Consider the following 13,481-nt stretch of genomic DNA (forward strand, 5'->3'; position numbering starts at 1 on the left):
GGTCATGATCTCATGGTTTGTAAGCACGAGTCCCGCTTTGTGTGAGCCCTGCTCTCGCTCTCTCTCTCTCTCCCCCCTCCCTCTCTCCCTCTCTCTTTCTGCCCCTTGCTCACCTGTGCGCACACTCTCTCTCTCTCAAAAAAAACCCCAAAAAACAAAAAAAACCCAAAACAGATTAGAATAGTAAAATGGGAATAACTTTTCACCCATCTCCCATGCAGTGCTAAAGACTGTGGAGTTGTAAACTCATGATCATTTGAATGTTCAGATAGCTGAATTCATTACTTTTTTTCTTTTGAAGATTTTATTTTTAAGTAATCTCTACACCCAATGTGGGGTTTGAACCTATAACCCTGAGATCAACAGTTGTGTGCTCTACTGACTGAGCCAGCCAGGCGCCCTTGAATTCACTTTTTCCCCCCTTTTTCCTTTAGACTGGTTCATTGTTTCTCAAATTTTATTTTGCATGAAAATTACTGCTCAAAGTTGGACATACTCAACAATCTATACTGAACTTTATGCGCTATTTAAGGAATTTTCAAGAGTTATTTTGATTAGGTTTTTTTGCATGTACGGACTGCATGTCTAACCCCTGTGTAAACTACTGTATGCATGTTCTTCTGAAGTTTGTGGGTTTCTTTTTTTTTTTTTTTTTTTGTCTTTTTAGGAATATATTAGAGGTTTTTCTGTATTAGTACATACTGATATTCCATAGGATGGATGTGCTATAATTGAAACTGTTTCTAATTTTTTTCTTTTATAAATGATACTGCTGTGAACATCCTTGTATGTACATGTTGATATCTTGATATACTTAAAAAATTTTTTTTAATGTTTATTTATTTTTGAGAGAGACAGAGACAGAATGCGAGTGGGTTAGGGGCAGAGAGAGAGGGAGACACAGAGTCTGAAGCGGGGCTTGAAGTCACAAACTGTGAGATCATGACCTGAGCCGAAGTCAGACGTTCAACCGACAGAGCCACCCAGGCACCCCGATATACTTTAATGAGGATATCTGAAGAGTAATTTCCTAGAGGTGATTGCTGCCCCAGAAAGAATGTGCTTTAAAAAATTCTGGTCATAACAAAACATCCTCCATCCAGTAGTAGGAGAGAATGCCTGTTTTTGCCACTTTGACAGTTGAAATTCTTGTTTTAATTTGTGTTTCTTTAACCATAAGCAAGGTTGAGCATCTGTATTTATTTATTTTTTAAGTAATCTCTATTGCCAATATGGGGCTTGAACCCATGACCCTGAGATCAAGAGTCATATGCTCCACCGACTAAACCAGCCGGGTGCCCCTGAGTATCTGTATGCATTTGTATTGCATTTGTATTTATAGTTTATTGCCTATTCATATTTTTTGCATATTTTTTGGTTGACTTGCTCATTTTTTTCTTATGGGATTTTAAAAGTTGTACACGGTGTACATCTTTTTTTTTTTTTTTTTACCAGTTTGTCTTTTGTCCTTCATTTATGATACATTTTTTTCTCATTAATCTTCAGATTTTTGTGGCACAGATTTATTAGTTTTCCTCTACTGTTTCTGGGACCATAGTTCATAAGACATGGGTAGGGTCCGTTTTGAGTCAGAACTTATTTTATCTTTCTCAACTGTTGTCCTCTGAGTGGTGAGAATAATTTATCGGGGCTGGATGAGGTGCAGTGGCCCCTGTGAGTTTCCCTGTACCAGTTTATCTGTGAAATGCCTGTTCCTTCTCTTCATCCTCCTACTCCTGTGATTAGAAGCTATCAGATTGAAATTAAGTAAAAACCGATTCTTCCGTGATACACAGGGTGATGAATATTTGTTACAAAATTTGTTGATAAGGGAGGGACTGAGGTTGGATCAGTACTTTATAATCTTTGCTTCTATTTCACCAGAAGGCTATATATAGACCATTTGGATATTATTTAAAATGGGGAGTGGGAGGAGAAAGGTCATTTGGAATAATAGGAACCAAATTTAATTTTGTTAAAAGGTAAAAGTTATATTTCAGGAAGAATAGTTTTTATTTATTTTAAGTTTATTTGAGAGACAACATGAGTGGGGGAGGGGCAGAGAGAGAGAGAGAGAGAGAGAGAGAGAGAATTTCTACCAAGCAGGATCCATGCTGCCATCGTAGAGCCTGACATGGGGTTCGAACTCATGAACCCATGAGATCATGACCTAAGCCAAAACCAAGAGTTGGATGCGTAACTGACTGAGCCACCCAGGTGCCCCTGGAAAGAATAGTTTTTAAACTTAACATTCAATCATTTTCAAATTATGATTAAACTTAAAAATTAGTATTCATTAGTATTCATCTACCATTTACCAGCTTTGTGACTTAGGGTTATTTAACCCCTTTAAGCCCACTTCTACATTTGTAAATGGGAGAGCTGTAAAATCCCCAAAGGTTTCTTTTTCTAATTAACTGAGAATAAATATGTGAAAGCAGCTAGCACAGTGCCTTTGCTTATCACAACTGGAGTATCATTTTCTTGTCAGATGAGGTTGGATGGGAAAATTACTCTCTAGTGCTCACTTTCTGAACCTATGATTTTAAATGTAAATGATTAATTTTAACTAGAAAAATACTTTCACTAATGAAATATTTACTCCTATTGGCTTCTTATTGAAGGATTCTTTAAAATAATTTTTGATAGATTTTGAAAGGTTTTAAATGTCCTGAGTGAATTATAGTTGTAGAGAGACTAATTTGAGGGTTGAACAAAATGAAGATAAACTTCATGTTTGAAGAAAATGTGGAGCATGAAATGCCAGGGTGGAGTATAGAAGGAAGAGAATGTAAACTAATATATCTGTGTTATAATGACTGAGTTTGAAATAAATGAAGGGTCACCTGAGTGGCTTGGTTGAGCGTCGGACTTCAGCTCAGGTCATGATCTCACAGCTTGTGAGTTCAAGCCACGCATCAGGCCCTGTGCTGACAGCTCGGAGCCTGGAGCCTGCTTCAGATTCTGTGCCTACCTCTCTCTCTGCCCCAACCCACTCACATTCTGTCTCTGTCTCTCTCAAAAATAAATAAACATTAAAAAAAATTTTTTTTAAATACATGAAGGGTGATAGCTAACTTTCCCTTTAACCTCACCAAGGCCTACATTCTAACAACAAGAATTTTTAGTTTAAGAAAAGAAAATTTCCAGGACTCTTCCAAATGTAGTATTCTGTAAATGATATTCTTTCCACATAAACAAACTTACAGATTTGTTTTCTTTCCTCACAAGCAGAGGTTTTGGGATTATCAGAGGCTTGTGGAATTTATGGATGTTTTCCTCTAGTATCGTAATCGTGTCATAATCGATTGTGTCACATTTGTTAGTCTCCTATCTGATTTTGGCCCTTCTCAGTGCTGTCTTCATGCCATGGTCAAATATATTTCACACACTTTAAATTATTGTTCCTAAATGAAAGCTAATTAAAATGTATAATATAGACATCTGTTTCCTCCCTGTCCAGGACAAAGAGGACATGTTCTTGTACATTGCTTTTATTGGAACTGTAACTGATACTCCTTTCTTTGGGATACTTTGGCAGTTCATATCAGAGGGGGACAATCTTTTTTTTTTTTTAATTTTTTTTTCAACGTTTTTTATTTATTTTTTTGGGACAGAGAGAGACAGAGCATGAACGGGGGAGGGGCAGAGAGAGAGGGAGACACAGAATCGGAAACAGGCTCCAGGCTCTGAGCCATCAGCCCAGAGCCTGACGCGGGGCTCGAACTCACGGACCGCGAGATCGTGACCTGGCTGAAGTCGGACACTTAACCGACTGCGCCACCCAGGCGCCCCACAGAGGGGGACAATCTTTATGGTGTCTCTCTCTATATATAGTCCATAGCTGTGAATGAAGGCATTCATAACGATTTATGCAGTGAATGCCATTAAGCTACTTTCATTCCGTATTCAATTCTTCTGTGTAGCACAGTTTCTGTTTTGGCCATGATTCCCATCAGCATTAATTTTGTTCAGGCACATTTTGTAGATGTGAATTCAGCCAAGAAAATTTTAGTATTGTGTTTGTACTTTTAAGCTGTGTAATTTTACATTGATTATTCCCATTGTAAAAGTGTGAACTGGGTAAAAAACTAACATTTTTGTTTTTATGTCTTGAACAAAGCATTTGTAGTATGAAGCTAGTTCCTAATGTTCTACCTCAGGAGCAGAGATGTTAGTTCATGGACCTTTTGATTCAGTAATTTCATTTATAAGTTATCCTGAGAAAAATAATAAAATATTTTGGTCATTCCAATTTTTAAAAAAAATTTTTTTTTTCAACGTTTATTTATTTTTGGGACAGAGAGAGACAGAGCATGAACGGGGGAGGGGCAGAGAGAGAGGGCGACACAGAATCGGAAACAGGGTCCAGGCTCTGAGCCATCAGCCCAGAGCCCGACGCGGGGCTCAAACTCACGGACCGTGAGATCGTGACCTGGCTGAAGTCGGACACTTAACCGACTGCGCCACCCAGGCGCCCCTGGTCATTCCAATTTTAATGAACAATTTTTGTGGCAAAGAATTTGAAACAAGTTGAAAGTTCAACAGTAGATAATTATATAAACTACTTTATATTTTTCATTGTTTACGACGTAACCACTTAAGATAATGATGTGGCAGATACTTAATAACAGCTCTCAGCCTTTCAGGAGATATTATTACCTGAAAAGAGCTGTTTATGGAAAATTATATAACTGATGGTTCCATTTAAAATACGTACATACTCATCTCAACATGTAGATTATTGTCTCTTGGTGGTGGGATCACAGATAATTACTGCTGTTTGTAATCTGCATGTTCATTAACATGTGTTTTCAAAAGGTGAAAAGTATCACAACTCTATTTTCCTTAATATTTCTATTCTTATCATTCTTTTGCACCTGGTAGAGAAACAGTGTGCGTAATGGTTAGCATGTGGGCTCCAGCGTTATGGAGACCAGGGTTTGAATCCTGCCTTGCGCAGTTACTACCTCTGTGACCTCTTACGGGGGTGAAACCTCATTAGGCTTCACCTTATTGATCTTTATTGTTGTTGTTGTTTTTAACTGATCTTTAAAATAGGGTTTTGGTTTTTTTTTTAAGATTAAATTAGTATATGCATGTGAAGTTTATAGCAAGGTGTCTGGCACACATAAGCCTACAATAAATGATAGCTTTTATTAATATTGTCATAACCACATGAAAATGCCAATATTCTTCTGTTAAAGCAATTTTTAAATTTAAAAAGGACATTTTTGCTTTAGGAAATTTAGAAAACACAGGAAAACAAAATATAATTCTACTAGTCAAAGATGATTAGAATCATGTATGTACAACTTTGTATTCTATGAAAATCCAATACCTTAATAATGAATTGCTGGATGTTCTATATTTAACGTATTTACTGAAATATGGATCTATTTTATAATCTTTTTAGATCAAAACTTAAAATAGAAGATATAAAAGAAGCCAACAAAGCACTGCAGGTGAGTAGGAAGTGTCTTCCTCAAGTAGGGAAGTATAGATATATGTGACAGTCTCCAACAGAAGGTAAAAAAAGTCCTGTATGAATCTAAGGTATCGTAATCGAGTCCCACGATGTATAGAGGCAGAAGCACTAAACAGGGACCTGGGATGATGGGGATCCAGCTCCTCCCTAATATTCCTCTAGAATTAATAATCATGTTGGAAATGACCTTGGAAATAATTTTATCTACTCTCCTACAAAGCACGGCATGACAAAGTGAAACAGTCTTTGACTTTGAGCCTGAGTTCCTATCCTGGTCTGTTACTTATCAGGTTTTGACCTTCAACAAGTCATACCTTTATGGAGTCTGTTTTCTCTTCTGAAATGGCTGGTCAAATGGCCTTATGATTTTGCACGGCGTTGCTTTGAATATTGAGGTTAATATGTGTGAAAAGTGATTAGTACAGTCTATCAGTATATGATTCTGAGTGTGTCTGGATACAGGAATCCCTTCTACAACACAGGAGAAAAATGGTCTCTCTGTGAGTACTTCAGTGAGATTGCCTCCTACCACATAGCTTCCCAAGTTTTTAATTATTATTTTTTTTAATGTTTATTTACTATTGAGAGAGACAGAGAGAGACGAGCCTGAGCAGGGGAGGGGCAGAGAGAGGGGGAGACACAGAATCTGAAGCAGGCCCCAGGCTCTGAGCTGTCAGCACAGAGCCCGACACAGGGCTTGAACCCACAAACCGCAAGATCGTGACCTGAGCCGAAGTTGGATGCTTAACCAACTGAGCCACCCAGAAGCCTCATAGCTTCCCGTTTTTAAAAAGTTATTTATTTTGGGAGCCCTTGGGTGGCTCAGTTGATTAAGTGTTTGACTTGTGATTTCAGCTCAGGTCATGATGTCATGGTTTGTGAGTTTGAACCCCATGTTGGGCTCTGTGCTGACAACGTGGAGCCTGCTTGGGATCCTCTCTCTCCCTCTGTCCCTCCCCTGCGCATGCTTTCTCTTTCTCTCTCTCTCAAAACAAAATAATACACTTAAAAAAAATTAAGTAATCCCTACACCCAGTGTGGGGCCTGAAGTCACAACCACAAGGTCAAGAGTTGCACGCTCCTCTGACTGAGCCAGCCATGTGCCTCCATTTTGTTTTTTATCAAAAAACATGAAAATGTTACATGTAAATAATTTAAAAGGTAAATTAGTGCTAGGAGGACTTAAAAAAAAAATAGTAGCAGTCTCTTGTTCTTCACCCCCTTATGCCTTATCCACCCTAGCTCCTGCCATCTGAAGGGAGCTACTCTGAATTCTCTTGGTTATTTCTTCTGGCACTTATCCCCCTATTTCTAAATAATATGCAGTATAATTCACTTGTTTATTTAAGACCTATTTTAGATATATATTATTATTTATTTCTTTGAGAGAGAGACAGACAGACAAAGAGAATATCCCCAGCAGGCTCCACGCTGTCAGCACAGAGCCCAAAGCGGGGCTTGAAAACGAACCATGAGATCATGACCTGAGCAGAAACCAAGAGTCAGGTGCTTAACCAACTGAGACACCCAGGCGCCCCTATTTTAGACCTGTCTATTGCCTGGTTAACATGGGAGATGAGGAGTATTTGCTCACTCTCACCTTGGTCTGTTTGCTCTTCATCGTCCTCCCAATATAATTAAGTAAAAGTTTCTGTAGAATTCATTTACTGGATATACTTTATTATGGCTATTGAAATATTCTTTGTTGGGCCATGTGGTATATATTGTGACTATATTTTCTTTCTTGAACTACTTTTTTCCTCTGGAGTTAATAATTGCCTTAAAAGTTTTGTTGTATTTGAACATCAGAGTTTGCTCATACCTTTAAACACCTCTATAATATGCTTGATAAAAGTTTTCCACATGGTAAAATGAATCAGGTAATTATTTAATTTTTTTTCCTTGGAGTCCTCCCTCCTGGAGTTCTTTGCTCTCCTGCTCCAGTCTGGTCTGGTTAGCCCTGTCTTGACATTTTCCTTTTCTTCCATTCTCAGAATTCCCTTTACCCTTCTTGAATGTTAGAGCTCCTGTTACCTGAACCCCTTAACTTCTTTCTTGGTTTACTCCCTTGTTTGGGACAATGCATTCTTTGATAGCTTCCTGGAAAATGTTGAATGAAGGTCAATGTTTTAAGAATTTGTGCATCTGCATAGATGCCTTTTATTTTGCTCTCACATTTTTTTGGACGGGTATGGGTGTCTGCCCAACTGTCATTATTTAAACTCTGTAAAATTTTTTTCATTATGATGCATACCATGTATATAACTGTATTCATACAACTTAAAAACGATGGCATACTCTGTGACTTAGTTTATAGGGAGATTACATTCTCTTTACAGTAGTAATTCTCTATTTTGTGTTAACCACTGTTGTTTTTCTTTATAGTTTTATCATTCTTGTCTATCTTTATAAAATGTCTAGATTTTTGTTTTTGTATACATATGAAAATGGATTTATTTATATGTGACTTAATTTTTCTTGTCCTTTCTATTGACCTGTTGATTGGGTCTGGGAGGGCTGTCCTCCAGTTTCTTACATTCTGGATTTCATCTGCCGTTTCATAGTAGCAAACTTGTTCCTCTGTCCTCTTATTGCCTGTAAACTGGAAGTTAAACCTAAAAGGCTTGGTTAGATTCTGGTGCAGACTTCTCTGAGAATTTTTATCCCTGCTACCATATTTTTAATATTCAGCAGGGCTTATTTACCCATTTTTCCTTTTAAAATTAGCAATCTGCATTTTATCTCTGATGATATTCATTATAGTTTCTTTAAAGTTTTCTTTTGCTACTGCCATTCTGTCTTCTGAATTCCCTTCTTGGGTTTTTTTCTTTGGCTGATGTACGTCCTGCCTGTCATTCCTTAAATGTTGGAATATCCTCCCATCTCAATAAAGGCACAAAAAATCTTGGAAGTCCTGTGTGTGTTGGCTGGGCGGATGAGAGTGGGTTGTTACAGTAAGCCTCACCATTGAGAAATCTGTTAACTCACAAACTGTTGGCCACCCTCTCCAAATTATGTTAGTATCTATAGGACTTTTCTCTGGGGCAATTGAGTTTCTCCAGAGAAGGATCCTCTAATATCCTGTCTTGGGGGTGTAAGTTGGGCAGCTGACATTTTGGAATTGGACAGAGAATAATGGCCATGTTCACAGAATGATAGCTTCTAGTTTTGGCTCTGCTTGAAAACTGCTGTTTCCTTGAGGAGGCAACTTCAGCTCTCTGGACAAGTTTTCACATCTGTAAAATGGGAATGGAGTTGCTAATCTCCGAGGTCCCTTCCAGCTGATGCACAAGGCTTGCCCTGCAGTGTACACATACAGCCTTTCTATTTGGGAGACAGGCAGGGTGAATTCAGTCAGATTAAAATAAGATTGGAAGGCCAAGCTCTGATGTCAGAAAGATTAATTCTGAACCTAATGATGCTGCTTTGAAACCTGCTTCACATCAGGCTTGCCATCCCTTAAGGTATAGCTTGGCAGGAAGCAAATCTGCTTCCACTAGGTGACTTTTGGACATTTGGGAAGTCACTTTCCTTTTTAATGGCATTCATCAAGTTGCATTGGATTATTATTTTAAATGTTTTCTTTTTTATTTTTGAGAGAGAGCATGAGTGGGGAAGGGGCAGAGAGAGAGAGGGAGACACAGAATCCAAAGCAGGCTCTAGGCTCCAAGCTGTCAGCAAAGAGCCTGATGCTGAGCTCAAACCCACGAACCACGAGATCATGACCTGAGCTGAAGTCGGATGCTTAACCGACTGAGCCACCCAGGTGGCCCACACTGGATTATTTTTGAGTTCTCATCTTGCTTTAAAAAAAAAATTCTACAATTCAAATCATTTTTTAAAAATTTTTAAATATTTATTTTTGAGACAAAGCACAAGTAGGGGAGGGGCAGAGAAAGAGACACACACAGCATCCAGAGCAGGCTCCAGGCTCTGAGCTGTCAGCTCTAGTCAACACGGACTAGAACTCACGGACCGTGAGATCATGACCTGAGCCAAAGTCGGACGCTCAACCGACTGAACCACCCAGGTGCCCCCAAGTCATTTGATTCTTTACTGGTATTTGATAGTAGCTATCCAGGTTTTTTTCTTTTCTCTAGCTTACTTTAAGAATATATAATACAGGGCGCCTGGGTGGCTCAGTTGATTAAGGATATATAATATATACATGTAATACATACGCAAAATATGTATTAACTGTTAATTCGTAATGCTTCTGGTCAACAGGTTTTTAAATGTAGTTAAACTTTGGGGAGTTCCAGTTATACGTGGATTTTTTGCCTCTGTGGTGGATTGGCACCTGTAACCCCCAACTTGTTCAAGGATCTGCTTGGTTCTTTGGCATTGTGCCTTAGTCTGGGCTATTTTAAAAAGGAACATGTGGTGAGATTAATCAGAAGCACTCAAGTATGTTCTCATTATAAAGCTGGCATCATCTAACAAAGTTGCTTTTGTAGGGAAAAAATGTTCTTAGCCAGGGTCTTGGATGGGTTAAGAATGGGTCAATTTAGAAATTTCAGGTGTCAAGTTAACTCTCACCGGTTAAAGACTACTTACATACATTTTCTACTTATCTACACAGTAGCTATTAAATTTGTTATATAACTTAAGGGAAATTAATAATCATATAAAACAACGTAAGGTGGTATCTAAAATGACAACTTCAAACGTGATTTCCAAATTCTCTTCAAATTTAAGGACTTATGGTGGTATATGGTATACATTATGCCAAACTCATGCATTTCATAGTGAAAATGTATCCTTATTGTTGGACTAGATAATGTCCAAGGTTTTTTTTTTTTTTTAATTTTTTTTTTTAACGTTATTTTTGAGAGAGGGAGAGACAGAGTGCAAGCTGGGGAGGGGCAGAGAGAGAGAGGGAGACAAAGAATCCGAAGCAGGCTCCAGGCTCCGAGCCGTCTGCACAGAGCTGTCTGCACAGAGCCCGACACGGGGCTCGAACTCACAAACCGTGAGATCATGACCTGAGCCAAAGTCGGATGCTTAACTGAGCCACCCAGGCGTCCCGGTTTTTTCTTTCTTAAAGTGAACTCCCATCAATAGATTTAAAAACAAAAATCATGGAAATGTCCACATACAGTTGTACAGAGAAGTTAACCCAGTTTCAATATTTAACAATATATTGCCAATCTTATTTATATTCAACCCCTACCCCTTCTTCCTTATCCAGATTATTTTGAAGCAAATCCCATACTTGTTTCTCTCTCCAACTATTTCAGTATTTCTGTATATTCCTACAAGAGGTTCTTGGTTGAAAATGTTTTCACATGTAATTTTTATTAACACTTTGAGCATTAATATGCGCACTTCTTCCTACTAGGGACTGGTTTGGTTGAAAGACAAAGAAGCAACACATTGTAAACTTTGTGAAAAGGAATTCTCACTCTCCAAGAGAAAGGTAAGGGAGATAGGAAGTGAATCCAAAAGCTTTGGTGCAAACATGTCTTCTAATTTTATTCATTCTTTGATTTTTCCATTTAATAGCACCACTGTAGAAACTGTGGGGAAATTTTCTGTAATGCTTGCTCTGACAATGAACTGCCGTTGCCTTCTTCACCAAAGCCAGTACGGGTTTGTGATTCCTGTCACGCATTGCTGATCCAGAGATGCTCATCTAACTTGCCATAAAACTCCAGAACTAAGTCCTTACGTATGAAAGTACCTACAATGGATGGTTAATGTTATGAACCTGCATATGCTGTGTTTAGACAGTCCTTCTTAAGCAGCTTTCAGATGGTATTATCAGTTTTATCTTCCACACATTCATGGGAATTAGAAGCTATAGAATAGCTCATTGTTATTCAAGAACTTTCAACAGGGCATGCTTTAACTTTAGCTTAATTCCTCATTAACTTTTAATGCCATTTAAATCATGCAACTTTTAACGCCATTTAAAAGGCCAGATAACAAAGCTCACACACACACACACACACACACACACACACACACACACACACGCCTTATTTTGTAAAGGCCTTCTGTAGGGGTGCATATTAATTCTCCAGATTGTCAAGTTGGCATTTGATGATGCCTGTAGTTTTAATGCACTTTAAAGCTTCACAGTTTTCAGAGAAAGATCAGAAATACATTGGACTTTTTGCAAGTATTAATATTCCAACTCAAGACTTTTCCTTAGCTTGCAAAGATTTCAACCTTAACTTTGTCCTTTCTGCCCTACTTCATTTGCCCGTCTTGCATTAGAAAAGGCCAGTACTTTATCCTATAGAATTTCCTTTTAGTCATCCTCTAATCATTATTTATTAGTACTTCTCAGATACAGTGGTTTAAAGAGGTATTTATTTTACCTCAATTTTTTCCTTTGAAAGGAAGTTAAAACTTACCCTCCTTTACCTTTCTTTTTACCAAAAAAAGAAAAAAGTTCTTACAGATCTTTCCATATGCTATACCTGCTAACACTGCTAGTTTTTTCAGGGAGGGCTCATACCTCTTTCAAAAGAAAAATCTGTCCCCAGAAAAAAGGTTTATTAATAGTAAGGGATTACAGGCTCCTGATTGGTTCTCCTGAGCATTAAAGGAGAAATCTAAAATAGCTAAACTTTGCCTTTGATAGGACTTGGGTAATTAACTTTATTAGATTTCCATTCTAGTGACTTTTAGGAAGCATTACATCATAGTGATCCACTACTGCAGTTATAAACACAGTGAACTCTTCACCATATAATGAGAACCTCTAAGGCAGGATTCTTTCTGGAACAGATGATCTGGTCTCAGCCCTGCCATGAACACATGAACTATGTCAAGCATGAAAGATTCAGTGAACACTAATCCCATTATACTGCTTGTAGCATACCAAGAATATGTAAAGTTACCCTTGTATGAGTAATCTTTGAATAGCATCACCACTTGGGAGACCCCTCTTAGGTATTTTTAGCCATGCACTTTAAGTCTATGAATCTTTCACACAGATAGGAATTTATTAATCCTAGGAATATTATAGAGAATTAATCATGACCACTTCCCTCCTACCTAAAATGGTTACTCTGCAGGATCATTTCCTCAGAATATACATATTTTCACTTGGGTTTAAAAAATGAATTTTCTAAATTGCCAAAGTATGAAACCAGTATTTTACTTGCATTATTTTCTCCATATCCAGTTAGCTTTTGAGGTCTTCAGTTAGAACTGCTGTACAGATTTTTAGGTGGTCTTTCTTGAATGTCGACAGAAATATTGTCAAGAGATGAATTATATTCTTGAACTGTTTTGTATTGATGGGATGAATTAACATTTTTATGATTACTAAAAATGAGAATAAGCAAATATGAAATTTCAAATACTAGGTGTTTATTACTGTGCTTACTAGAACAAATTTTTGAATGTGATTTTGCTTAAATTCCAAGGCTGGTTTCATTCAACAGACCATGATTTTCAGTCCCCTTTAAATTCATTATTCAAAACTCCCATTATCCCCATTGATTTGGGCTTTTTGTATGCAAGCCTTTGGGACAGCAATACAACTTGCTTCATTTAGTTTGGGCTCTTATTTAAAAACTATTTATTACTAAATTTTGGATTTTGTTATAAAACTTAATTTGTATTGTGAATCTACACTTTCTATTTGTCAAGATTTGCCCTCATAGAAACTATTTATGAATCTCACAAACCATTCCGTCTAGCCAGTACTACAGTAATGCTATGGTGGTGCCAAGGAATTGTAATTCTTACTCTGTGATGTTTTAAAACAAAATGTGAATTTTATAAACCAAATAAAAGCTATGAAAAATTGCCCTTTGAAAGGCTAACTTGCATTTGTGACTTTTATTTCCTGATTTTAATAGGGTAGTCCTGGGAAAATAAAAACCCATAGGATCTTTAAAGGGTTAAGTGGTATGAGCCTAATACTTAAACGGATAATTAAGGGAGGAGTACAAGCATTAAACAAGTCACTGCTCCATTTAAGCTAACACAGCTTCCTTCTCTAACAGCAGAAATCACTCCTTAGGAGTCACTC

General features: G+C 37.6%; 1 protein-coding gene across 4 annotated transcripts in view; it reads left to right on the plus strand.

Moving 5' to 3' along the window:
• RUFY2 (RUN and FYVE domain containing 2) overlaps nucleotides 1-13,272 on the plus strand; it is a 49,551-nt gene extending 36,279 nt beyond the window's left edge. For 3 of the 4 annotated variants that reach the window (XM_030335537.1, XM_030335536.2, XM_032595273.1), the window contains exons 16-17: nucleotides 5,417-5,465; nucleotides 10,830-13,272. In XM_030335537.1, coding sequence (XP_030191397.1) covers nucleotides 5,417-5,465; nucleotides 10,830-11,108 — 328 coding nt within the window. In that variant the 3' untranslated portion in view covers nucleotides 11,109-13,272. The remainder of the gene's footprint in view (nucleotides 1-5,416; nucleotides 5,466-10,829) is intronic. The other variant, XM_030335535.2, reaches the window with a different exon arrangement.
• The last annotated feature ends 209 nt before the right edge of the window (nucleotides 13,273-13,481 follow it).

This window comes from Lynx canadensis, chromosome D2 (genome assembly GCF_007474595.2).
Source record: "Lynx canadensis isolate LIC74 chromosome D2, mLynCan4.pri.v2, whole genome shotgun sequence".
In the NCBI taxonomy this organism is placed as follows: domain Eukaryota; kingdom Metazoa; phylum Chordata; class Mammalia; order Carnivora; family Felidae; genus Lynx; species Lynx canadensis.